This window comes from Plecotus auritus, assembly GCF_963455305.1.
Source record: "Plecotus auritus genome assembly, chromosome: 11".
Classification (NCBI taxonomy): domain Eukaryota; kingdom Metazoa; phylum Chordata; class Mammalia; order Chiroptera; family Vespertilionidae; genus Plecotus; species Plecotus auritus.
The window spans coordinates 7,618,152-7,645,101 of NC_137777.1; the positions used below are offsets into that span (position 1 = coordinate 7,618,152).

General features: G+C 36.0%; 1 protein-coding gene across 8 annotated transcripts in view; it reads right to left on the bottom strand.

Annotated features, from left to right (window-relative positions):
* Nucleotides 1–629: 629 nt before the first annotated feature.
* Nucleotides 630–26,950, bottom strand: part of SNTG1 (syntrophin gamma 1) — a 121,275-nt gene continuing 94,954 nt past the window's right edge. For 5 of the 8 annotated variants that reach the window (XM_080647252.1, XM_080647248.1, XM_080647247.1 and 2 more), the window contains 7 exons: nucleotides 20,739–20,777; nucleotides 14,707–14,823; nucleotides 13,519–13,590; nucleotides 10,600–10,752; nucleotides 6,182–6,274; nucleotides 2,945–3,055; nucleotides 638–1,132 (listed from right to left, as the gene is read on the bottom strand). In XM_080647252.1, the coding sequence (XP_080503378.1) occupies nucleotides 971–1,132; nucleotides 2,945–3,055; nucleotides 6,182–6,274; nucleotides 10,600–10,752; nucleotides 13,519–13,590; nucleotides 14,707–14,823; nucleotides 20,739–20,777 (747 nt within the window). In that variant the 3' untranslated portion in view covers nucleotides 638–970. Of the gene's footprint in view, nucleotides 1,133–2,944; nucleotides 3,056–5,671; nucleotides 5,750–6,181; nucleotides 6,275–10,599; nucleotides 10,753–13,518; nucleotides 13,591–14,706; nucleotides 14,824–20,738; nucleotides 20,778–26,950 lie in introns of those variants that run through there. The other 3 variants (XM_080647249.1, XM_080647253.1, XM_080647254.1) reach the window with 3 other exon arrangements.

The window sequence follows — 26,950 nt, forward strand, 5'->3', positions numbered from 1 at the left end:
GCTTTGAGACTGCTTTCTAGAAACATTTTAGCTTACGATTAGCTAGGATTAGGATTACAAGAATTGTTCCTTACACCACAGTTGTTCATATTATTTTTTTCTAGAAAACTTTGGGGTCACTGAAAGTTTAGGAAACTTTAATTGGAAAATAAATTCCATGAGGTAAAATATAAATCTCCTTACGTGAAAGACAAAAGAAGATGTTCAGGAATGTTGCCTTCATTCATAATTAAATTAACACATTTTGGCATATTTGATTGCCACTGGCCGTGAATAACACTTTTGGTATAAGTGCTCCAAGGAGGAAATGGTTCATTTCACAATGCGTCTATTAAAGGTCAATGTTACTAGCTTTTTGCAATTCTTAAAAACATTTTACAATAAGATGAAAATGGAGTGCCAGTGCCAAATCATGAAATGATAACACAAGGAGAAATCCACATCAGCAAATTAAAGTGTGTGGTTTTTCCTTTGATGGGATCCCCCTCCCCGCCCCCCAGCATGCTAGTATCCTTGCTGCCATATGTTTTTTGCCTCCTTTCGGTCACTCACGGTGTAATCATAGGGCATTCGATCATGATCTGAACCAACATGTATTCTGTATACAAAATATCCTAAAATACAGGAGTAACCCTTTAATCGGTATTTTTATTTTATTTATAGAGAATTTACAATTTTTACATTACTTACATAATTCAAATCGTTCCTTCTTTTCTCTCCACTTCTGATGAAAGCGGTACACTGGTTACAAACCAGCCGAGTGAAAGAACGAGCTGTTTTGTTCATTTAGGACGATTCACTGAGGCCTTCCAAAATAGAAATGCTTCCGCGATCCCTTTTATTAATTTTTTTCCTGCTGAAATTTCCATTTGACTTGATGATATTATTGTCTCTCCAAGGTCTAAAATGATGGAGCTGTTCACCTATTTATATAGTCCTGGTAAGCGGCAATCATCCAGAGCTCAGGGTGTCAGGTCGTGTACTTTGCTTTGCTGCTCATGGTAGCAGAACTGGCTGCAGCAGAGGCAGTAGCCTGATGGCCCAGGAAGAGAGGATCCAGACAAGCTACTTTGGCCGCAAAGAATGAGTGAATGCAGTGAAGAACGGCAAACAGATTCGAAAACTCCAGCTCCTGGAAAGAGAAGAGACATGGGTCCGATGGAATAAAAATAAAAAGTTTACTTAAAAATGTCATAATAAACCATACAAGTAGATAATAGACATTTTTTTCAAGTGCAATAAACTTAACTATCACCAGTTATATCTAATACATGGCAACTCTAACTGTTCAATTTTTGTTCAATATGTAACATTAATATATATTGCAGATTTACTATAAAGACATGGTGATCTAGTATGAAGGGAGTAAGCATACTATCATTCATTCAAGTCATTTCAGTATTGATAAATGCTGCATAAAAATATATTTGGCCTGATTAAAATTTTATTCTTGATAAAATTTAACGAAAGAGAACCACGAGAGTACTTTAAAAGTACTTTTATTTCTTTGTACATACTCCAAATGATAAATTTGGATTGGAATGATTTTAGAAAACATTTTTTACTACTTTTTTAGAATAAGTTAATCATTGCCGTAGGACACTGAATATGAATTACTGAAAGAAAAGGGATCTGAGTGGTCATGACATTAAGAGCCACATGGCTCTGTTTCAAAAAATAATGCATTTCATGAATTTTACATGTATGTAATTTTAATTGTTGTACTTGGTTGTTTAAAGTTATTCACTGCTAGTGGGAATGTAGACCGGTATAACCACTATGGAAAGCAGTCTGGAAATTCTTCAAAAAATTAAGAATAGAGCTATCATTCAACCCAGCAACTCCACTCCTGGGTATATGCCTGAAAAACTCGAAATCATTTCTACGCAAAGATATATGCACCCCTGTGTTCATTGCAGCATTACTCACGGTGGCCAAAGCATGGAAACAACCCCAGTGCCCTGCAGTAGAAGACTGGATAAAGAAGATGTGGGACTAATACGCAATGGAATACTACTCAGCCGTAAGAAAGGATGCAAGCGTCATTTACAACAAAATGGATGGACCCTGAGAACATTATGCGAAGCGAAATAAGGATAAAGTTCACAATCATCTCAATATATGCATAAAAAGAATTTGACAAAATTCAACATCCATTTATGATAAAAAAAAAAAACAAAACAACTCTTTACAAAGTAGGTATCAAGAGAATGCACCTCATCATAATACAGTCACTGAGTGGCAAGCCCACAGATAACAGATAAATCTTCACTTTGGTATTTATTATTTACCCCTTCTCCCACAATGGGATACTATATTTATAATTCATTCCAACCCAAACATTGCTATTGTGAATTCCATAGTAAAGTAATGGAAATCATTCAAAATTTGAATACTTAAAATATATGTATTCCTAAAAAATAAAGTAGTGAATCTTTTTGATGAGTTAAAAACAGCATAGTTAATATAGTTAAAAATACTAAAAGTTTGCATGAAGAAAAGCAAAAAAATCATTCATGCATGCATTTTAATATATAACATGAGAAAATATGAGTTGACATAAAATAATATTCTTTAAGGATTTTTATTCATATTCAAAAATGGAATAAATAATGATAAAAGAGTCAGAAACTTTTAAGCATTTTACATTATTATTTAGTGTATGAAACTACAAAAGAGTGATTTTTTTAGTTCCTAGAATGTTACTATAGTGTGATATAAATAAAGTCCATAAGGAATTAAAAGTAAGAAATATAATTGTTGAGTGTAATTTATTTCAGTGAAAATTAACCATTATTTTTTTTTTCTTTTGGCCATAAGGTACAGTCCAAGGTAAACAGGGAATGTATGCTTCTGCCTTTTGATTCTTCTAAGTTTTCTCTCCTTTGCTTCTTAACGGCATTAATGTAGTTAGAGATGGTTTAGATGATGAACTTGGGCTTACCTTTGCTTCAATCTGTTTAGTATCTGGATTCTGAAACAAAAATTTGATTTTGCTCTTGCCATCATCTGAAGAGCCTTTAAGGTGAGAAAACTTATACCTCCAAAGTACAGCCTAAAGGGAAAAAAAAGAAACATACGCAGGTCACCCAGCTCTCTTACAGTTCAATTTGTATGGCATATATTTTTACATCTTCTTCTTTCCAACCCATTTGTCTCTTTCTTTAGATATAAAGTCAGCCTCTGTTAGACAGCATGTGGTTGGATCCTGGCTGTTTTTGTTTTCCTATTCTGCAGGGTTAAGGAAAATAGAAGTTATTGCTTAATGACTTAAAGAGTTTCTGTTTGGAGTGATGGAAAGTTTTGGAAACAGATAGTGCAAATTAATGTCACTGAATGTACCATTAATTATGGCTTAAAATGGGAAGTTTTATATTAAAATGTATTACAACAGAATGCAAATAATCCTTTCCACTAATATTTACAGGGTAAACTAAAATTGTTGGTAGAGTATTAAATTTGACAGTAAAATAATAATCAAGTTTTCAGATTAATTTAAATAAGCTAATTCAAATAAGTGAATATTTAAGAAAATTTAATTGTACTGGACAAAAAGCTGTTCCTAAAGTGTTAACTAACATTTCTATTGGTAGTTCATCTCATGGTAAAATTCCTGAACATGCAATGAAACTAAAGCAGTCATATTTTTGTGCAAAAAGTTAAAATTTAAAGTTATCAAGACTGCATTATAAAATTTACAAAAGCCTCCATTAATCAAAAAAGGGGGGATAGTAGGGTAATATCATGTAAGGAAAAATATCCTGTAAGTAAATTACATCTAGAAAATTTTTACTTTACAAAATTAATTTCTATTTGTAATGCTAACAGCAAGACACCTATGAAAAACACACATGGTATCTAAATAAGACAAAGGAAAATCGTTTGGGCAAAAATAAAAATGATCCCAAATCAATTATATAGAAAAGATTCCTTTATTAACTTTTGGTCGAGAATATGTTTGTATATTTTCAGAAAACAACTCCAAGACCATGTGGATTCCTGCAACAGAGAGGAATTGACAGGTCTGCTCCAACCACGAAGACCAGAGGAGAAACAGGCCAGAGATGGAAGACGCTGACGACGCCTTGCCACGCTAGCAGTCAGAAGCTGTGTGACGCAGCAGCGTGCCTAGGACCAAACCAGAGAGGGTTGGACCTGCATTGCCACCATGTGCCCACCATCCAGATATCATTGCTGACATGTACACATAAGGAACTGTTTGACATTGAAACGGGGACTCAGAACTGTTGGACATTGAAATTGGGACTCAAACATTTTTTGTTATTATATGTTTATTCCTAGTCTGCAGAGGCAAGATTCTTTAAAGGAAAGAAAAGGGGGAAAAATAGATACAGAAGCAAAGAAGCATTGAACAGACTGTCAAACTGCAGTGGGAAGGCAGAGGAGGTTTTGGGGGGGAGGGGGGCTGTAAGAGATCAACCGAAGGACTTGTACGCATGCATATAAGCATAACCAATGGATAAAAGACACTGGGGGGGGGGGGCAGGTAAAGGCATGTACTTGGGAGAAGGGGAGGGTGGGGGGAGGTCAATGGGGGAAAAAAAGAGACATATGTACTACTATTTTTAATACTTCAAACAATTAAAAAAATGTAAAAAAAAAAACAAAAAAAAAACAAAGGAATGAAAAAAAAATGTATTACAACAATCAAGAAAACTTTAAAATTCTGTAAGCATTTGTATCTTCAGAATCCACTCAAAATAAATATTAAAAATTCACACTTTAAAAAATATAAAATAAAATAATCCTAAGTTCCTACAAATGGCCTCTCTTGGCTCATGTTTCGGACTTCTCTAAAATTTATCAAACAAGCAGCACGTGGCCTCAGAGTGCCCCAGACCCTTCACTTGGTGGCCCCAGGCCCCGCACTAGCTGCAGCTGGACTTAGTTTGCAGCGTGGCCTCTCCCGGGCGCTTCCAAGACAACATAAATAGCAGCCATCTACAGATTAGTTTGCAGCTCATTCTGGTTGGCCTGGGGCAGGGCACAGGGGGTGGCTGACCTCACCTTGAAAAATAATAAATGTTTAATTAATAAATAGATAACAAGTGAATGGCACTTTATGTAAATTTGTTATACCTCATTGTTATATATCATATAAGTTCATTTTATGTAAGTTCATTGTATCTCATTATCATAAATTCATTTTATGTAAACTCATTATACCTCATTGTGATATATTATTGGTAATTTTCTTATCAGTAGAGGATGGCCCTTAGTCCTTAAAATGAGTGAGAAGGAATGCATCAGTTTGTTGATTCTTTTTTTTTTTAAATATATTTTATTGATATTTTACAGAGAGGAAGGGAGAGGGATAGAGAGCTAGAAACATCGATGAGAGAGAAACATCAATCAGCTGCCTCCTGCACACCTCCCACTGGGGATGTGCCCGCAACCAAGGTACATGCCCTTGACCGGAATCGAACCCAGGACCCTTCAGTCCACAGGCCGACGCTCTATCCACTGAGCCAAACCGGTTTCGGCAGTTTGTTGATTCTTTGATATAGAAGAAAGTGGGGTGGATCTAAGGAATTTATGTCCTATGGGAAGAAGAAGAATGGCTTATGTGGAGACCAGAGCCCCAAGTCAGAAACTGCAGCAGTGACGCCAGTTCCTAGGAGGAGATTAGCGGTGGGGAGGGGTCAGTGTATCTTGAAGATATCTGAGATGTGCCTGGCTCAGAAGGTGCCCTTCATCATTCAGTACACGTACCTGCCAGAGACATAACCTTTGTGGAAAGGGCACACAGTCAGACAGTACAAGACCTTTTTAAGTATTTACAAGGATTATACTCTTTGGCTAGAAACTTCACACTCAAATTCCCCCATTCTGCTGGTATAATTCTAACATTTTACTTATAAAGCTAAAAATATATTTTCCCCATTTTGATATTGGAGATGTTGCTAAAGAAAAATAATCAATATATATATATTCAGTTTATATAGTTCTAATGTGTGGCAACACATTTGTTTCATTACAATTTTAAACTTTTGTTTTCTATAAACAGATTAAAGCACAACTAAACTTTTATTAACAGAACTGAGAATCTTATATTTGACATATGATAATTAAAATGCTGACAGGAGTTCAAAGTTATTTCAATCATTCTTAAATTAAAAGGTCTGCAGAACGTTCCTCAGAGCTGAGCCAAACCTGTTACCTTTGTTGCAGCATCAAAGCAGATAAACCCTGTGCTGAAGTCGATCGTGAGTCCCATCAGATGGCTTTCTAACACACACGCATACGTCTTGCACTAGAGGGAACAGAGAACACTGTTACTTTTTACATGATTGAGCCAAGATCGGTATTAATAGCTAATAGCTAACCAACACTGTGAAAGCTTCTGTAATGTGTTCTTATGTAATAGCTAATATTATCAGCAGTAATCGTGTAAGGAAGATAGTATTAGCAACATCCTAATGTTAAAAATAAAAAAAAGAACCCAAGTGATTTTTGACCTGCCAAGGGGTAGGCAGGACCAAGTTTCCAATCTTTTTGAAAGGATCACTTTTATCATGTACCACACCGACGCTTCTTACTATATTTGCAATAAAACTGGTACAAACATTTTTAGGTGTAGGCAAGATTAAGTTGTCATGTCCTCCAGATAACTATCCCTGCATTTTCATTAAGCCAAAAGTGGATTATTGAAGATTAAGATGTTACTTGAATTCTTGGTATGTTCATTTTATAGACGTTATTTAAAGAGAATTCTCAGGCATACAAACACAGATTCTGTAACCAAGGCAGAAGCAACAGCGAAAAAATATCTTGACCTTCACAGTCTCTTTCTGTTCACCCATGTGACACAAACTATTTCCCAAAGATATTTACCACTCGCCTATTATTTTTTTAAACAGATTGATTCTTCAGAAATCAACAATTGGTGACTTTTCAAATTGAGAGACTAAATTATAATTTCACTTACATAAAAAAATTTTGGAAAGATTAATAAAATTGAGATACTGAAATACAAGAATAACATATATGAAATAAAAACTTTAGGTTATATGCAACAGGGTACATTTTTATGTCTATAGTCCAGTTTCATTTGCATTCAGTTGCAAACTTTAGTGGGAATTAAAATAAAAAAATACTTGTAATTAAACAAGATGAAAGAAAAGGAAGGAGAGAAATTTGTCTTAAGCCAATTTTCAATAGTAATCCTTATTATATCGGTTTTTGTAATACTGTGTATAAAAGTCCATTAAATTAATCACATCTCACTATGATAATAGATAAATGCATTTGCCTTCACCAAAAAGCTATATTCTATATTCATATATTTAAGTCTAATTTACATAGGAAAGTTGTAACTTATGCCAAATTATTTATTTGGAATTAAGTTTTGGTGGATTAGAAAACAAACTTAAGTTCATTTTGGGTGTGATTTTATTGGTTTACCACTTGAACATAGTCCATGCTCAGATCCATCCATTACTGCTTTGTTAATACTACTAGTAACATGAAGTAAAGTTCAAGGCCATTTAAAAAGAAGATGTGAGGAGGAACCATTAAATATTATGGAACATTAAATTTACTTCTTTAAGCTCAGAATTACTAATTAAATTACATTGTCTCAATAATCATTAAGTAGAAATGATATATGATATAAATAGATGTAATACAAATTGAGAAATATGAAATTTAATTCTATAATGTATAATCTTAATAAGCATATATAATGAATATATGTACTATGTTTAGTATTGAAATATTTGATTTATTATTTAATTTCTATATTTATTTTATAACATAAAATAAACTATAGTTAGAAAATACAAAAAATAATGCTTTGTAGGGAAGTTCAAACTAGAAATACTTTGAAAGATTTTTAAACAAGTATATATTATACAACATTTGAAAATACACCACACATAAAATACTTGTTAATATGCCCTTTTAGATGACAATTTCCAGTCTATAGCTTGATAAAACACAAATGAAAGAGTTTGAAATAATAATAAAGGTAAATCAATTTTTGAATATAATACACATTTTTTTAAAAGAGCTATCTCTTTTCAAATTGAATTATTAAAGTTCAAAACAATTATCTACTTACTACTACTATTCACTTACTCTGGAAAAATGTTTAAAACTAAGACAAGCAGAGGTATTAAAAATACTGTAAATGGATTAGGCTTTATATTGGCACTTTGAGTACTAGAGAAATTTTGTAAAACTTTATTCATAAAAACTTTTATCTTTCTGATTTAATATTCACTGCATTTTCCAAATTTTAAAGTGTTACTTTGAATGACAATGTAGAATGTTTAGATATGCCTGCATTCAATGGATTACCTATTAAAATAAAAATGTTGATATTTATATCATTATTAAATAGATAGAGATCAGAAAATGTATAAATAGGTTAAGAGATTAGAAGCTAGGAAACATTAGAGAGCAGTCCCATTAATGAAAACCAATTACAAAATGAAAAATAATTTTATTAATTAATTCATTAATTATATTAGCCAATTCATTAATTTTCAACCTTCCTGCTTTCTTTTTCACAAGAAGTCATATTATCTCATCTTTATTTTATTTCTTTATCAACTTTAATGGTAGTGAGAATATTGAGAACATAGATGGAAACATTGTAATATTTTTCATGTAAATATATTCATATCTTTGAATTTTAAAAATAACACCACAAAAGTATTTAGTCATTCACTATTGATTTCTGATACAGTAATCAATATAAAAATATTGTTATATTTTTATAGAAAATTTATGACAGGGAAATTATAAAATATATTTTAAAAATCCAAACCTTAGAAGGGATTAAATAGTTTACTTTTCACTTACTATGAGCATCATAAATTGCCATTGTGAATCGGTAAGTAGATAGTACAAAGAAACGCACTGTTCAGAACATCAGCTTAGAGAATATGAAGACCAGATTTTTTTAAATGTATTGAAATACAGTGAAACAACATAATTTTATCTCTCATTTCTAAACATCAGGAGACCCAAAATGAAATCTTAAATTGAGAGATCAACAGGAAGAATACAACATGTAGTTGTTTCCAAGTGAAGTGTAATATTCTAGGGAAATGATAATTAGGAAAACCTAAAACTATCAGTATAAGTTTACAATGTCAACTCTTATTACTAACATTTTTATGCTTTAAAATGGTCTTAGATATTGATACTTAAAAAAAGAATTAAGTTAATTATCTTTCCATTTATGATATTAAAATGTTAATATGCTAAATTGAGGTTCTATACAGTTCAATTGTTAAAACAACACTTCTCAGTTACTTAAACGTTTTTAAATATATGCGGATCCGCCAAGCTATTAGAAAATGTCAACTGAGAAAGGAAACAAGTGAAATTTGAGTCTCTCCTTGTCCTCTCCCCTGAATTGCCATCCTGGTGCAACTTGATGTCCTAAAGATAGGATTGTAGTCAGAACAAAAATTAATATATGTTACAAATCTGTTTAACATATTGAAAAAATATGCCTCTAAGTCTCCTATTGTAGACAAGCATTCCAGAATTATTCACTGCTATGTTATCTTCATCATGTATTTGTTTCCAAAGTAACTATTTACTTTCGTGCTTATTCATGTCCAGGTTCTGAACGTGACAACTGCACCGGAACTACTCCGTTTTGCCATACATCTCTGGTAGCTGTTAGAGGCAGGCCCACCATTTCATAGCCTGTTCCATCTCATGGTTCTATAAACTGGTGAAGCTGAAGGTTCTGTGAAGTTTGATCTAGATATAACTTCATGCTTAAGAAATAAACTGTAATAGGCATCTGTTGAATACTTGTGATGTACAACATGCATTGTACTTCGGTTGGTAGATGGACAGAATATCCCAAGCAAACTATAACTGAGTGTGAGCAATGTCAAGCGCACTTCACTCCACTATGAGACTGTGAGCAGAGCTAAGGAAATGATATTGGTGACAAAATCAAGTAATATTGAACAGTATTCTTGTGCAAGGAATAGTGGTAGTCAGGGACAGGGTAATATTGAACAGTATTCTTGTGCAAGGAATAGTGGTAGTCAGGGACAGGGTAATATTGAACAGTATTCTTGTGCAAGGAATAGTGGTAGTCAGGGGAAAGGGTAGACTGGAAATCAGCAGAATCTTCACGGATATGACCTATGGAAAAAGTTTCAAAGACTGGGTGTAGTTTTGAAGGGTAGAAAGGAAGCGAAGGCTTTCTAGCAAGAAAAAGCATTATGAGTGAATGAAGCCATTTAGCTGAAAATTAAGTGGTCATGATTGCAGAACAGGAAACGGTCTTGTGAAGTATAATTAAAATCAGAGCATGTTCATTTTAGATTTAAAGTGGAACTGATTCTAATTAAAATTTCCAATGTATTTTTGATGAGTGATAGGAAATAGCCTCGAGAGATCAAATTGTAGAGAAATTAAAATGTGTTTTCAGAGCTGCATTACTATTCGTTCAATCACAATGGCTGATTATCGAACGTATTTGGGAAGGAGGTCAAGATTCCAGAAATGGTGTTTTTATGCTAATTTGAATTTCTCTGAGAACTGGAAGCTAGTGGGCCTGCATCTCTGTGTCCCAGATCCTAAACTTCCACAGACTCTCACCTGTATCCGTTCCACTTCCAGAAACGTTGCTGTTTGGAAGGCTCTCTCCCACTGGGCCAGGTCACAGTCTGACTCCACGGAGAAGTAGAGGTCCTCGCCCGCCTCGGACTGCACAGTGAAACAGTGCTTCCGCTGGTCCAGGAGGTCACTGTCCTGATGAAAACCTGGAGTTACACGGGCTGGCAAACATCAATTCAGATTGCTCACAGGCCCATACCTTCGGTCAGTGTCCACGAATGCGCGGTTGGAGATGCCAGTCATAAAGATTATACTCTACCATATCACTAACCCTTCATTAAACATGATCACTGCTCAGAAGGAGACTAAACTTGGGATGAGGAACACACAAGGAAATACACAGATGATGGATTATCATATTGCACCCTTGAAAGCCCCTGGCTTGCCCCTCCTCCACCCTCCCAATCCTATCTCACTCTGGAGCTAGAAAGGCAAATGCTTCCCCCCTCATGCTTGAAATCCTTCAGTGGCTCTCCTCTGTTCTTTTAATAAGGCCCATGTTCCTTCTTATGTTATTTTATCTGCTTCCCACCACACAAACACCACCACAAACCTCATACCAAAGTGGATATACATAGATGGCCAATAGACATGTGGGAAAATGCTCAACGGTACTAGTCGGCAGAGAAATGCAAATAAAAACTACCAAGTGCTATCACCTCACAGCTGCCAGAAAGGCTACAATCAAATCAACAAACAAGTGCTGGCGAGGATGTGGGGGAAAGAGAACCCAGAACTCTGTTGGTGGGAATGCAGCCTGCTGTAGCCACTGTGGAAAACAGCATGGAGTTTCCTCAAAAAATTAAAAGCGGAACAACCTTTTGGCCCAGCAATCCAACTTCTGGGAATATATCCTAAGAACCCCAAAATACCATTCAGAAAGAACATACGCACCCCTATGTTCATAGCAGTATTATTTACAATAGCTAAGGTCTGGAAACAGCCCAAGTGCCCATCAGTAGATGAGTGGATAGAAAAGCTCTGGTACATTTACACCATGGAATACTATGCAGCTGTAGAAAGGGAGGACCTTTTATACTTTGCAACAACGTAGACGGACCTGTTGAATATTGTGCTGAGTGGAATAAGCCAGTCAGAGAAAGACAAGTATCACATGATCTCACTTATACGTGGAATCTAATGATCATAATAAACTGATGAAAAAAGCAGGTCCAGAGACATGGCTACATGGAACAGACTGACATATCTCAGGGTGGGAGGGGATGGGAGGAGATTAATTAAATAATTTATATACATGTATGTATAGCCAATGGTCACAGACAATAGTGTGGTGAAGGCCTGGCCTGGGGCAGAGGCTGAGAGGAAGAGGGTAAACGGAGCGGGGGAGTGGAGAGATTGGGGGACATCTGTAATACTATCAACAATAAAAAAATTCCCCCCCCCCCCAAAAAAAAAGAGAGAAAGCAATCTTATTAGTCATTTTGGTAATTATTTTTATTAAGTGAAATTGAGTACGATCTCTTTTTCTTCATATACCAGTACATCTTTTAGAAGTTTCCAGAACTTTTTTCTTATTAACAGTAAATTCAAGCATATCAGAGTTGTTCTATCGTTAATCCCACAATAAAACTAAAACCATGCACAGTGATGATCAAGCAATGACCTATATTTTTATTTAGCTTTTGTGCTATTGTAAATGTCAGCTTTCATTTAGAATTATTCAATAGGGAAAAATACTATGAATGTTTTTGAGGTAATCATGTTTCTTTGTCTCTGCTTTCAGACACTTTTGATACATTTCATTGTGTTGTAAATGTTCTAGCATTTTCTAATCTACTGAGTCTTTAACTGGAAGAGAAATAATTGACATAAAGTACAGGGAACTCAGTTCTCCTTGATTACCTAAACAAGGTCAACCTTAACAAGCCTACAGACCCTAGAGCAGAAACTGAATATAGATTATTATTTAGTTTTTATAAAGTATTCCCATTTCCTTTATTAAAAATGGCTGCAGAAACCATTTGAACTTATGAAGAATTCTGGATGATTTGCTATCACAATTTTATGTATAGCACAGAAATTTAATTAATAAAAAGTAATTGTATGTTGTTTTGCATACTCAGAGAGATAACCTAACCCTGATAATTAAAAAAAAAAACAACCCACCCACAAATTTGATTTCTTTGCATATGCCTTTATATTTTCTACATTTTCTAAAACAAATATATCCAAATGTTTCCCTTTTACATTTTACTCAGCCAAAAACGATGGTAATAACAGATGTTTAAGTTCAGGCTATTTCCAACTGCACTTTCTACTTCTTCCTCAGTGGATTTCTGCCAAGCTCCTCCTTGTTTCCTCCCCAGACTGAGAAACTGAAAAACCTGCTTAACAATTATTATTTTTTTTAAATTTTATTTTATTTTTAAATATATTTTATTGATATTTTACAGAGAGGAAGGGAGAGGGATAGAGAGCTAGAAACATTGATGAGAGAGAAACATCAATCAGCTGCCTCCTGCACATCTCCCACTGGGGATGTGCCTGCAACCAAGGTACATGCCCTTGCCCAGAATCGAACCCGGGACCCTTCAGTCCGCAGACCGACACTCTATCCACTGAGCCAAACTGGTTTCGGCCTGCTTAACAATTATTTAAGCCAATTTGAGGGTGCCTACACACCTCTATGCATTCTATTATATACACAAGTGTTAACTGCTGATAGCTCAATTTTTAAAATAAACTGTATTTCAATAAACATTGCCTTTACTATTATTCAAAGTGTATGTACACATTTTTGGATACCCTACCTATAATTTATTTGCCTGTGTCTTCTATTTTCTTTTATAATCATGCATCATTGCTTTTCAGACTCTGCTTATGAGCTGAACCACTGTTTGCTGAGGAAAAATTAAAATTTTTACTACCTATTGATCATACCTTGAGAATCTTGCACATGATCTCATAAACTGAAAATGTTTTCTCTGCTCGGGTCCAATCCCACGTTGTCACCTTTAAAAGATGAGAAAGTAATATGCCATTTGTCTTAGAAAAACAGCTCCTATTCCCTCGTTAAGTTATTTACATAGTATGGGGCTTAGGGGAACCTGTCACATATGTGCTAGAGAGTTTCTCGGTTGTAACTCTCATAGAGGTTCATGCAGAATGCTGTGGTTTCCTCTGTTCCAAGCTTTATTACTATTTGTTTTCCTCTTTTGGCAAAGATCTCATGTTACATGCAACAATCTCAATGTGCCCAATATCTTTACATATTTTAAATATGTGTATTCATTACATATCAATAATAAGTATTTACATTTCACACACCATTTTTTTTTAAATGTACCACTGATTACCTACAAAGAAGAATACTAGATAGCAACACTGAGTTGAATTTTTTAAAAAGACATAATTTATATTAGTCGTCATTCCAAGATGTGAACACCTTAGAAAATATGAAGGTACCAAACAGGACAGTGAAATTGTTTCACTTACTGAAGTGTTAACCATATACCTATATTTCCAATCATAGGAAATTATTCAGAGTAGTAATATAGTAAAGGATATACATATTAGTGGCTTTTTTTACCTGCCTCCCTGGTGTTGTGAACTTTGTATACACAGAGACATTCAAAATAGCAACAAGTCAGACTTGATAATTCTAAGGCCCTATCCATTATTAGACCTGTAAGTGGTCTGACATTTGATATTTATATTCAATAAATATTTATTGAGAATGACAATTATGGAAGGTATCTGTTTCAAAGGCAAGATATTAGGTGCAATAGATACCCATACATATTTAATAAAAAGCCCGATGACTAGCACATAGGATATCAAAAATACTGTTGATTTGATGTAGACAGACTTGTGCCACATAAACATATCTTGCCTATCATAAATGCCTAAATAGAAAAGACTTCTAGATTTCTCAAGGGTTATAAAGTAATGTTTAATGACAGAATGTATATATTTAGCAAAATATACTCAAAAACATTTAGACTGTGTTCTATTTTTGTTCTGTAGCTGATTTTCAAAAAATATTGGCCACTTGCTATTTTGATTGTTCAGTCGACGTCACTCTGCTGTGATCATATAGGAAAATCAGTATTGGACAAAAACACTTACTGGAGGTGCCAGAAACTTGTAAAGACACGAGCCCCTCAGGGCTAGAAATACTGGCGAGTACACCCAGTCTTGAAGGGGGTCCTGCTCCCGTGCCTCACACCAACCCATGTAGACTATCTGGAAGGAAATGGAACGTAATTACTTCAACAACAACAACAAAAAGCCTCAGATTAGAGGCATTATGTGTATTTTTATATCTTAATGCTCTAATAAAAGTATCAAGTTAACTGATGCAAATGTACATGAACAAGATTTGCCTTCAATAAGAATATGTAAACCACGAGCAAAGATTTGCAAGTGTTTATTTGTTTACGTAATCCAACTTGGGATGCATTATATCTCTCACTTTTTACCATCCATACTATGAGAATATTTGTTTGTAATAGAATTCATTGACTTATACCATCTGTTTACCAGTTAGTTACATCTTACTATCTGGGAAAGTGATCCCAGGATAAAATAATCCAGTGGGTAATGAGATAAACCAAAGAGAGAGACCTGATGGTATCACCACTAGTGTGGTGTGCCGCATCTCCCCTGCGTCTTTCTTGGTTTAGTCACTGGTCTAAGATGACTAAAGACTGTTCAAGCATTATTCATGTATCAAGTGGCACTGACAACAACTCTTGCTTCTAACTCTTAAATGTAAGTGGATCAATTTCAAAAAAAAACAAAACTTAAACGGTTACTTCTCTTTTCATCATTTAATTGAGGTGAAGGTGAAGCAGGTACATAAACATTTATTAAATGAATATTTTATATGCTTGAAAACATATTCAGAGGCCATTTTACTTACCTCTTACCACAGCCTACATGATAGAGGTACCTGGGAGAATATATTTTCTAACATCAGGAAACTTACTTTGGTTTTAGTGCTGGCAGAATGCTCTTTCCTGCTCCAAGACTTTCTATTTTTTTTTTCACTCTTTTAAAACTATGATGTTATTTGATTAAGTATCTACCCACCATATAAGCAATTAGAAAATAACCAATTACTATAGCTGGTTGATCTAATATTATTATTAACCAGTGAAGATCAAGAAGATCAGTTCATAAAGCGATAAATGTTTTATCACTATGTTGTATATGTGAAACTAAAATAATATTGTGTATATTAACTGTAATTGAAAAATAAATTAAAAAAAATAAATTTAAAGAGTAAAAGAGTTTACTAGCTGAAAATACCGTAAAAGAAGAAAGAAAATGATTAGATTAACATAGGAGGCTAGTATAATTTGTCAGAATAACTAAGATAAAATGAAAGTAGGAGATAGTTATTTTCCACTTCCAGTTGTTTTATATTATGTCATCAGACAACACTCTTACTGAAGTCATGCCAGAAAACAAGAAAAGTGTTATTTTTCAAATGTGCTTAAAACATTAGATATTTTAGAACATCTTATCTAATAAAGAGGGAATATGCTAATTGACCATCACTTCGTCGCAAAGATGGCTGCACCCACAGCTGAGGCCAAATTCCCATAAGGAGCCTTAACGAGCAATCAGCAGGGACCTGAGACTACGCCCTCCCCCACCCCCACGGGGTTTGACAGGGGATCTCAGGCCGCACCCCCCCCACCCAGCAGGGCTTGACAGAGGACCTCAAGCTGCACCCCCCACCCCAGCACCGGGCCAGGGGACCTGAGGCTGTGCCCCCCTGCCTGGCTGGGCTTGACAGGGGACCTCAAGCTTCGCCCCCCCAATAAGCGGGGCTTGACAGGGGATCTCAGGCCATGTCCTACACCTGGCGGGGCTTGATGAGGGACCTCAAAGCATGCCCGGACTGGGCTGGGGGACCTCAGGCCATGCCCCCCATCCTGGAGCCGGGCCAGGGGATCTGAGGCAACACCCCCTGCCCAGCGGGGCTTGACAAGGGTGGGACTGGCCGGGTATGGATCTAGCTAGCCCAATGTGGGGAGGGGGAGGAGCAGCTAGGTCTGGGTCTCACGCAATTTTGAGGTACATGTGGGTGAGCGGGGACTTGACTCTAGGTCCTGTGGTGTGCCCCAGACCCTGACAGGAGGAAGGTTTTCATATACATTTTACTAATTTTCTTTCATCTCTGACACTTATATTATAAAGAAAGGGCAAATAGCAATATTAAATTATTTCCTCTAATTAATCCCCTTTTAATGTGCACGAATTTCGTGCACTGGGCCACTAGTATTAAATAAAGCGTTAACCAGGAAAAAAAATTCATAGAAATATGGTGGGTGATAAAAGTGAATCCAAATGTGAATCAGCTTTTGCCAGAGGGGTACTTTCTAATACAGAATTGGCCATAAAAGATTGAGACACCTTTTTCAGCCTTGGTTTGGGGGCATAAGGTAAAATCCTGGGCCCTCCACATGAGGTGAGCCTTAGGAAACATACTCTGGTTTTCCTAACAGCAGTGTTGAGGCAGGTGTTACTTAGCTCTTACAGGAACAAGAGCTCACATCCAGATGATTCAGAAAATGTCAACCTGGAAATGATTCATGATGGTTTATTTTCCTTTTTATTGAATTATTGGGGTGACACTAGTTAACAAAATTATACAGTGTTCAGGTATACAACGTATCATCTGTTCACTGTATTGTGTGGAAGGGAGAGGGAGAGAGAGAAACATCAATGACGAAAGAGAATCATTGATTGGCTGTCTTCTGCAAGCACCCCACTGAAGATCGAGCTTGCAACCTGGGCATGTGCCCTTGACCAGTATCAAACTTGGGGCCCTTCAGTCCACAGGCCTATGCTCTATCCATTGAGCCAAACCAGCTAGGGCTAAATTATACTTCTGATTTTATTTTGCCTAAAATGAAAGTAAGTCCTCTCTGGAGCAAGATAGCATTATTCCCATCCTCAAGTTATGCCTGTGACTCTTATGTACAATGTCTACTATTTAACCATTATTTAGAAGCCATACGAGGGGACAAAATAAATACAATTCAGAAAACCAAAGAATAAAACAGACAAAGGGGGAGGGAACACACACATAAGAGATTCAGATTTTGGAGGTATCGAACCCAAACATTGAAACTACTACTTTACTCAATATATGTTCAAAATTTAGACGACTGGTCCATACATTATAGCAGATAACTGGAAATTGTGAAATAATAAATGTATACCTAGAAACGAAACTGCAATGCAATGTAAGGATTTTCCAGAAGTTTATATACAGCTGAAAAGGGGAGCATGGAATTAAGTGATTTTAACAGTCACTGTATACAAAATCAGCGTGAAAATCAATTGCAGTTCCATTCTAAAAAGATCATTTTTCTACCTCTTGATATGTGTGTGTGTGCGCGCGCATGCTTATGGGCAGGCATGTGTTTGTTTACACAGATAATTAGTAGAATTTTAAATGTTACAACTAAAAGCATCTTGGAGTAATAGCTGCTTCTGAAGGCCACAGAAATCTAAAATGCCTACAAGAGGCAAGAGACTAAAATTATATATATATTTACCAAGGCGTTCTGGTTTAGTGGTACTCTCACCTCACAGCACTCCTCACCTTGCAGAATTTCAGAATTAATCTCAAGTCCCTAAATCAAGGGAGAGGAGACGTGATATCACCCAAATTACCATCATCTCTATGTTCCACCTGGACTCATTCTTTTACACAGCGACCTCCACAGCATCTAACAAATCCATCTGTCTGCTTTTGATAAAGTTCCCAGAAGGTTTCTGACAAAACCGTGCCTCTACACGCCTGCAGGTGACACTAGGTGGTCCCTGCTACCACAGTGCACCTGGGGGGTGTTTCCCCACAGTATCCACTCCACTACCTCTTGGAGTCTGAGAAGCCTTACTGTGGATCGGCTCACCCAGTTTCTAAGGTGAACGCATTCTTTTTTCTCCTTCCATTGTTCTTTGCGTTCAGTCGACACCACTCCCACAAGGTGGGGCCATTCAGCTTAAGTAACAGGCCAGACTATGTCTCCTTACAGCCTTCGACATTATTTGGCATCAAGTCCACCCTCCCTCTCAAACCAGGGGGCCAGCCTGCTTCCTTTTCCTGGGTAAAGCAATCAAAACTACTCCTTCAATCCTTTCGGGGGGGAAATTGCCAGTCACCCACTATTTGATCAAATGTTTCATCAGGTGATTTTTTTTGCGGGGGGGGGGGGGGGAAGGTGGGCGGTTACAAGACTTTCGCTTTGTTAATATTTCTCTGAGACAAACTGCACTGAAGTGAGTTTAAAGAAAAGCTAAACATGGAAGAGAAGTTACAAAGTGAACTGAACGTACCCCCCGAGCGCTCTGAAACCAGCAGAAAGTACTCTTCCCTGCGGGTAGAGGGCATGTGGTGGTGATGCGTTGACAGCTGAGCCTATTGTCATTTGTGTACCAGCTGTAGAAAGCCCTCTCCGTCCCCTCCTGCCAGCTGCTTCCCTGGGCACCACTGCTGAGCCGGCCGCTGCAGCAGCACAAAGCCCTCCACGGGGGACCACGGCAGTCACTCCGATTTGTCACCACCAAGGCTCGGCTCCAAAGGCTTTTTCTCAAGACGCGGACACGAAGCCGTTGGGGACTGTGCCAGGGGACTCGGAGCGTGGCAATGGGGAGAGAAAGAAGAGGCACCACGGGCAGCGCCCAAAAGCAGGTGGACTTGGCAGCAGGGGCCATGTGTGGTCACAGGAAGTAGGATGGCTATTGTCCAGCAACCTGTGTGCTCTCTGAAAAGCGCTGTTCGCCTTAGACGGATTACTCTGATAAATAAAATGACCCTAGGCCATCCTGACTCACCGTGAAAGGGTAACGCTAAAGATGTGGGTTGTTCGGCAAAGAGCTAGCTCAGATATAATGGCATCCCTGCCCTCTGCATATAAAGGCCACGTTTTCAGATGACTGGTGACCTGAACGTTTTTCCTTCTCACATAGACAAGATGTCATTGGGACTGCTATATCCCTACTGTTATACTCACTGGGGATACAGTAGTGAATTAAATACAATGCAATAATGTAATTTAGATTCCACTCTGAGTGACTATGCATTTCAAAAGAAAAATCTAGAATATAGGCTAGAAGAATGAATAAGCAGTCCCAAGAAAACAGGGTGTTTTTGTTTTTTTAAAGAGCACAGGGAAGGGGAGATACAGAGTATTGCAAAGGGTCTGATATTCTAGATGAGACTGTGCAAGGTCTCACAGAGGGAACATTTGGGAACAGGCTTAAGAGAACTGAAAGTTCCCCATATCTCTATCTGGAGGAAGGGAATTAGGCAGAGGTGAGGAGACAGAAGGAAGCTAGGTAGTTAGGAATTGGGACCATGGCGGGAGGGGGGGGGAGTAGAACCTGGAACCCAGTTACTAAGATAACACAGCTGGGCGAGGAAGGAAGAGTGCACGCGGAAGACATGAGCTCAAACATGATACACCGATGACATGAGTCAAAACACAGCTTTCACTTACTTTTCTTCCTTGAGTTAATGTTTTTAGTATGTTTATGAAAGTAATACAAAACTTAGTGCTAGCGCAATAAAATGGGAAGGGGAATCCGTTATTATTCTCTATAATCAACTTATTTTATTCTATAATCAATTATTAGTCTTATAAGTCAACTAAATTATTTGCTTGATTAATCAGACATTATCTTTATTCTATCTATGCATTAATTTAGACTCATTTGAAATACAGTCAGCAAATTGTGAAACTCCTCTTTAACTTTTAGATTATTTATGTAAAGTACTCCTAAATGTGGATACAGTAAAACTATTTCATGTAAATTGCTCTCCGTGTTCTTTGACATTGTATTTAAATAAATATAATTTGTGTAAAAAATAGTGTTCACTTAGTGTACTTAGATAGAAGTTTTTTTAATAGACTTTTTATTGTTGTTGGTATTTCAGACTGCTTTTAATGTGATTCGATAAATAGACATATCACATAATATGAAAGAAATCTAATAAACCATGTATTTTCCTGAAGATAGTTAATAATAGTACACATTATTTCCACATAAAATTAAATTTAATCAACATTATCTTCTATAATAAAAACGATGAAAGAAATATATAATTTGACTTTTCAAGTATTTCTCCATCTTACCTGCTGGTTTACAGGGAAGTTTCTGTTGATTTTTTTAATCTGCAATGATAAATAAATAGTAAAAGTAAGAACAACAAAGGTGACACAAGATTGCCTAAATCTTCTGAGAATCAATATTTAGTGAGTAAATATACATCGACACAAGTCATTGCATCTAAAACAGCAATTATGAAAGGAAAAGAATTTTTACTATCAAAATTTTTTCAAATTTCATAGGACAAATTTTAATGAATATTATGATACCACTTCAAGAGGAGCAAACAGGCCATCTGTGCAGTAAGTCATACAAAAACAGAAAAGGAGGCTTTATTGGTTTTGAAAAAGCTTCCCATCTAATTTTTGTTGTTGTTTATGAGAAACCAAATGCCTGTGTTTCCACACACTGTTACATAATTATCTCCCAAGAACAAAAGAGTAATATTCTGTAGTTTGTATTTTCACTTTGAAATCATATTATTTCCAATTTGCTTCGACACTCGAGAACAGAGAAAAGAGTTTTTAAGTACTAAAGGATAAAGAAAATGTGTCAAAATATTTTTAGTCAGAATCCCATAAAAAGCATAACATTGACTTTGAGACAATTTAGTAAGTGACATTTTATTAGAATTTAAAATAAATCCGCAAAACAAGAATTCCTTCTGTTCTAAGTTATGTAAAATACTCTAAAAACGGAATGAAAATGAGTATGAGACTTAGATAAATGACCTTAGGCTACGCAGAGTCATTGTTCAGAATTTGTGTTAGTTAAAACTCATTATAATTTTTCATTGCTTTTCTAAGAGAAACACAAAATGCTAATTCTGTATGTATGATCTTACATCAGGTTAATGAAGACTATTTTTATTTATAAGTTGTTTTATTGAATTATTTTTATTTTTTCCTTTTAAAGTTGTAGATCATGGGAAATTAATGAATACTGTGGACAAAGTTGGAGAATCATCAAATGGCCCATCATAAGACCAGACTTATTGGCAAGATACTTCTCTTTTAAAATATAAAAGAAAAAAATGAGAAGATTTATGTGGTTTCAGCAAGGGAGAAAACATGTCTCTCTTACATGGCAATAATCACTTCAAAATTGTTTTGGTCTGGTGAGGAATCAGCTAAGGAAATATCTAAAACTACACGTGTCATCAGCTAAAATGAGGATAGTGTAGAGATGTAGACAGAAAGAACAGACCCCTAAACATCTGTTACCAATCAAACAAAAAGTCTGTATTGAATACGTGATGGAATTATGCTTTTTGCAGTTTCTGTAGCATTGAGACTGTGGAACATGAAGAACTGGCCAGAAAGAAAGAATGAGGTCCAATGGGAAGAGAGGGATGCCAAGAGGCAAGAAAAACCCTATTAGATCAAAGGTGGCATGTGAATTGTGTCCCGTAAAACTGCCTCATTTAGCCTTAGCCGGGTTGGCTCAGTGGATGGAGTGTTGGCCTGTGGACCCAAGGGTCCCAGGTTCGATTCCAGTCAAAGGACACATACTTCGGTTGCAGGCTCTTCACCTGGGCCCTGGTCCCAGGGCTTGTGCAGGAGGCAACCAATGGATGTGCTTCTCCCACACCAATGTTTCTCGCTGTCTTTCCCTCTCTTCCACTCACTGTAAAATCAATGGGAAAATACCCTTGGGTGAGGATTAAAAACAAACAAACAAATAAAAAGATTAAGGGCTTATTATAATTAAAAAGCTGCCTCATTTTATTATGACTGCATTATCCAGTTAATATCAAAGCAGGTGTTTTAGGTTGTGCAAGTGAAAACCAGCTAATATTTGCCAACATCAAGAAAACGTTCAAATATCATTTAACTTTCAGGGAGTCGTTTTCCAAGAGACAAAGTAGGTTAGTTATTTTATTGAAATGCTTCCTGACATAAACTGCCAAAAATAAACTCTAATTGTGTAAATCACAAACCTATGATTGTCCAAATATGCATCTAATTCCCAAACTTTCCCTTCCTTTTGTCCTGACGTAAGTAACAGACTGCCGCTGTTTGATTTCACTCCGTTACCCATTTTTGGTTGACAACTGCGTGGCTCACATTCATATTTTTGTGTTCGAAGAAAAACAATGCAGAAATGAACAACCAGCTAGCTTTGAAAAGCAGATATGAGGACTCAGAAATGTCAGTGGCGATAAAAGAAAAAAAAATCTACTGGAATGACACGCATGCCTGTCAGAAACACATTCTGCAACCTCTAACCACAGGCCGTCATTTATTTTCCATAAATCTCCTTTCTGCTAGGTATTATTTTTTCACGACTTTCAATTCAACTGCAAGATGTGTCAAGTCTTTTCAATGTGGCAGGTATAATAGAAATTGTTTTTCTTTAGTTTTTCACAACCAGCACATCATGGAAAAAAGAATCCATTTGTTCCACTTGCAGTCTTTGCCATCTATTGCTTCAGATCTCCATGGATTAGATATTTTTCACTTCTGCAGATAAATGAGTAAGATATAGGAAGATAGATGAAATATTCGCTGACTAAACTCAAAGGACTGATTGAATGTGTGTTGTGTGTGAGTGTGTGTGCACATCCTGAGGGACTATGATGATCCCATAAAGATCACAGAGGGTATTGAGTATCCATGCATTTTCTTTAGGGTTAATAGGTCTTTAGTATTAAGCCGTGTGGTAGATATTGTTGGTTATCTGAATCAAAAGCTATTCACCATCTTCTTTTCTTGATTATATCCTGCTATAGATGCTAAAGAAGGTAAAGACTAGCCACCTTCACTGCCCTGGGTCCCCTCCTGCTGGGATTGTCACAGGACTGAGTTCAGAAGAATGAGACACTTCTCATTACTGGGCCACAAAAGGGTTTTGTCTTAGCTTGATAAAAGGGAAGAGATGTAGGTGATGCCACTTATTCTTACTTCCTTTCTTTCTTGTTCTTAACACTGACGTGATGTTCAAAGTGTTGCAGCCCCTGTGTCGCCATGAAGTGGCAAACATAAGGTGAAAGCCAACACTCTAAGGGTAGTGGCGGGCAATAATGTGAACAGATAAAAGATGGGTCCTTGGTGGCGTCACAGAACCACTGAAGGAAAGCCAGCAAATGACACCATCCAGAATACTTGTCGGTTGAGGACAAAACCCAATTATTTACTCCAGGAGTCCTTAGGGTTTCTCTTATTTGTCACTGAAAACATTCTTAATGGATACACACATATGGGAAAGAGAGTCTATTCTCTTTCACATAATAAAATATGAATTATATATTTGGAGAATCTTACATATGCAAATTACACATTCTCACTTCAGATAACACCAATTTTCAATGAACCTTTAAGGATAGAAGCATTAAGTATCTATCTTTCTATCTATCTATCTATCTATCTATCTATCTATCTATCTATCATCTATCTATCTACATACACACACACACACACACACACACACACACACACACACACACACACACACAAGTATTACATTTCAAGTAACACATTCCATTCCAGTAAAGAAAATGAATGCATAGGATATATATGGAAGAATTTAGACTAGTAGAGGAGATTATGTTAGTGTTGTTGTAGTAAATAATGGTTGGAAAAGTGGGATTCATAAAACACTAGCTGAAATATAGCTTTGCATTTTATCTGCTTCCTCTGTCTCTTAAAGATGAGGGAACTGAGGCGCACTTCTCTGGCTTATGAAAAATTATATCTGCTGAATGGTCTAGACACCATCAGACATTCTGTCCACTTTTACCAACACTCTGCTATCCAAACAACTCTTTCAAAATCTCAAGTGACAATTTGACAAAACAAAGATGTGCAACCTCACAATAAATAAATCAATCCTGCCATGTTCATGGATTAGATCTTTTAATTTAGAATGAAACTGGAGAGACATTAAGAGCAAATTTTTCAGCATCATTGAAAGACCAAAATATTTAAAGTACTCTCTTCATATAACTCTCACTGTGACTGAGGTTAATTTAGTGTCTGTTTATGAAAAGCTGAAGTCACATAACTAGTGAATAGAAAAGCTAGGACTCCATGCCAGCTCTGATACCACTTTCTAACATTGCAAAGGTACCTCTGCAAAGCATCACTTCAGTTGCCTATGACTCATCAGATGAGAGAGTGTTTTGAAATTATACTTCGGTCTAGTTTCAGGTCTGGTATATTTGCAAATACCTTTTTAGTAATTTTTACTTATATTCCCAACTCAGCCATACAGATCTTAGTTTTTTTCTATTACCCAAATCTTCAATAAGTATTTATTTTTTCTACCATATCTTGTGAGTGTGAATAGTTTTCTAATTTATTCCATTAATATCGCATACGTTTTGGAGTTAGATTTTTGTTGTTGTTGTTAATTCTCACCCGAAGATATTTTTTCCATTATTTTTAAATTATTTTTTACAGAGAGTGGAAGGGAGGGAGGAAGGGAAGGAGAAGAAGGGAAGAAAGAGAGAAACATTGATGTTAGAGAGATGCATCGATTGGTTGCCTGCAACCCAGGTATGTGCCCTTGACCAAAATTCGAACTCACAGCTCTTCAATGCACAGGTCCACTGAGCAATACCAGCCAGAGCTCAACCTGTTCTTAATGACTTTTATTCATCTAACTAGAGGCTCGATGCATGAAATTCGTGCAAGAGTAGGCCTTCCTTCCCCCGGCTGCTGGCACCGGCTTCCCTCTGGCACCCGGGACCTGGGCTTCCCTCACAGCCCCGGCTTTCTCAGGAAGGACATCCAGTCTAATTAGCATACTACACTTTTATTACTATAGATTACATCACTATTTCTATTCAGCACTGGTATTCAGTGATCTGGTGTTAAAAATTTTATAGTTTCCATTTATTTTAGGAATATATCTAGACCTTTCCTATTTAGCAAGGCTCTAATTCAACAACTTGGAGACATATTTCCTAGAGCAATAAAAGTTTCAGTAGTCTGGCACAATGCCATAGGATCAACATTCTCTTATTTTATTAAATATGGATATAAAATAAAACACTATTATAATCATTATTTCATAAGAGAGTGGGCAATGAACACCACAGATATAGGAAGAATATACACCAAATTAATAATCTGTTCTCAAAGAATAGAAATGTATATTAAAAACTTACTAGTTATCTAAACATTTTTACTTTATCCACAATTGGTGACAATTTTTATATTAAATGAGATTCATTATTGTGATTAAGTCTATTAATTTTTCACTTGTATAGATCCATACTACCTCTATATAACATGTCTTCTCCCACCAATTAAAGTGTTTTACTCATTGTTTATATAACAACTTGAGGAAACTGTCCTTACATTTCTGAGTAGGTAGATATAGCCTCTCCTAACACTTCTTTATGTTATCTATAGCATAAAGATTTACTTGTGTGATCATTTAATGTCTCTCTTCCTGACTAGACTATTTGTTCCATGAAAGCAAAACTATCCATTTTTGCTCACAATTATAGTGCTGACTCATACCAAATTGACACTGTAGGCCCTCAAAAATATTTATTCAATAAATCAGTATATCAATAAATCAGGGAGCTGACAATGATCTCAAAATATGTTCATATCTGGTATTAATGTAACTATATAGAAGGTAAATATATGTATACATACATTTAGATTACATACACATATATACACACTTATGTATATTTTAAATAAATTTTTTATTTAAAAAGTTTTAGATTTACAGAAATATTCCAAAAATAGCAATTCCCATATAACATATACCCAGTCTCTCCTATTATTAGCATCTTATATTTAATTACCATGGAAGATTTGTTAAAATTAATGAGCCAACGGCAAAGCACTGCATTTTTATTAACTAAATCCATGCTTTATGAAGATTTCTTTAGTTTTTAAATAATATCCTTTTCAGTTCCAGAATCTCATCCGGAATTCCATGTTTCATTTAGTCACCATGTCTTCTTAGGCTACTCTTGGTTTTGAAAGTTCCTCAGACTTTCCTCGCTTTCCATGACATCAATTTTGAGACTTATTGGCCAGGTATTTTGTAGTATCTTCATCAATTGGAATTTTTTTGATGCTTTTCTCATGGCACAACAAAGGTTATGAAATGTAGGAGGAAGCCTACAGAGGTAAAGTGATATTTTTACTATGTCAGATTAAGATACTTAATGTCAACATGACCGAATTTTGAGGTCAATTTTGATCATTTGGTTGAAGTTATGCTTTTTTAGGTGTCTTCATAATAAAGTTATACTTTCCTATTTTTACTCTGC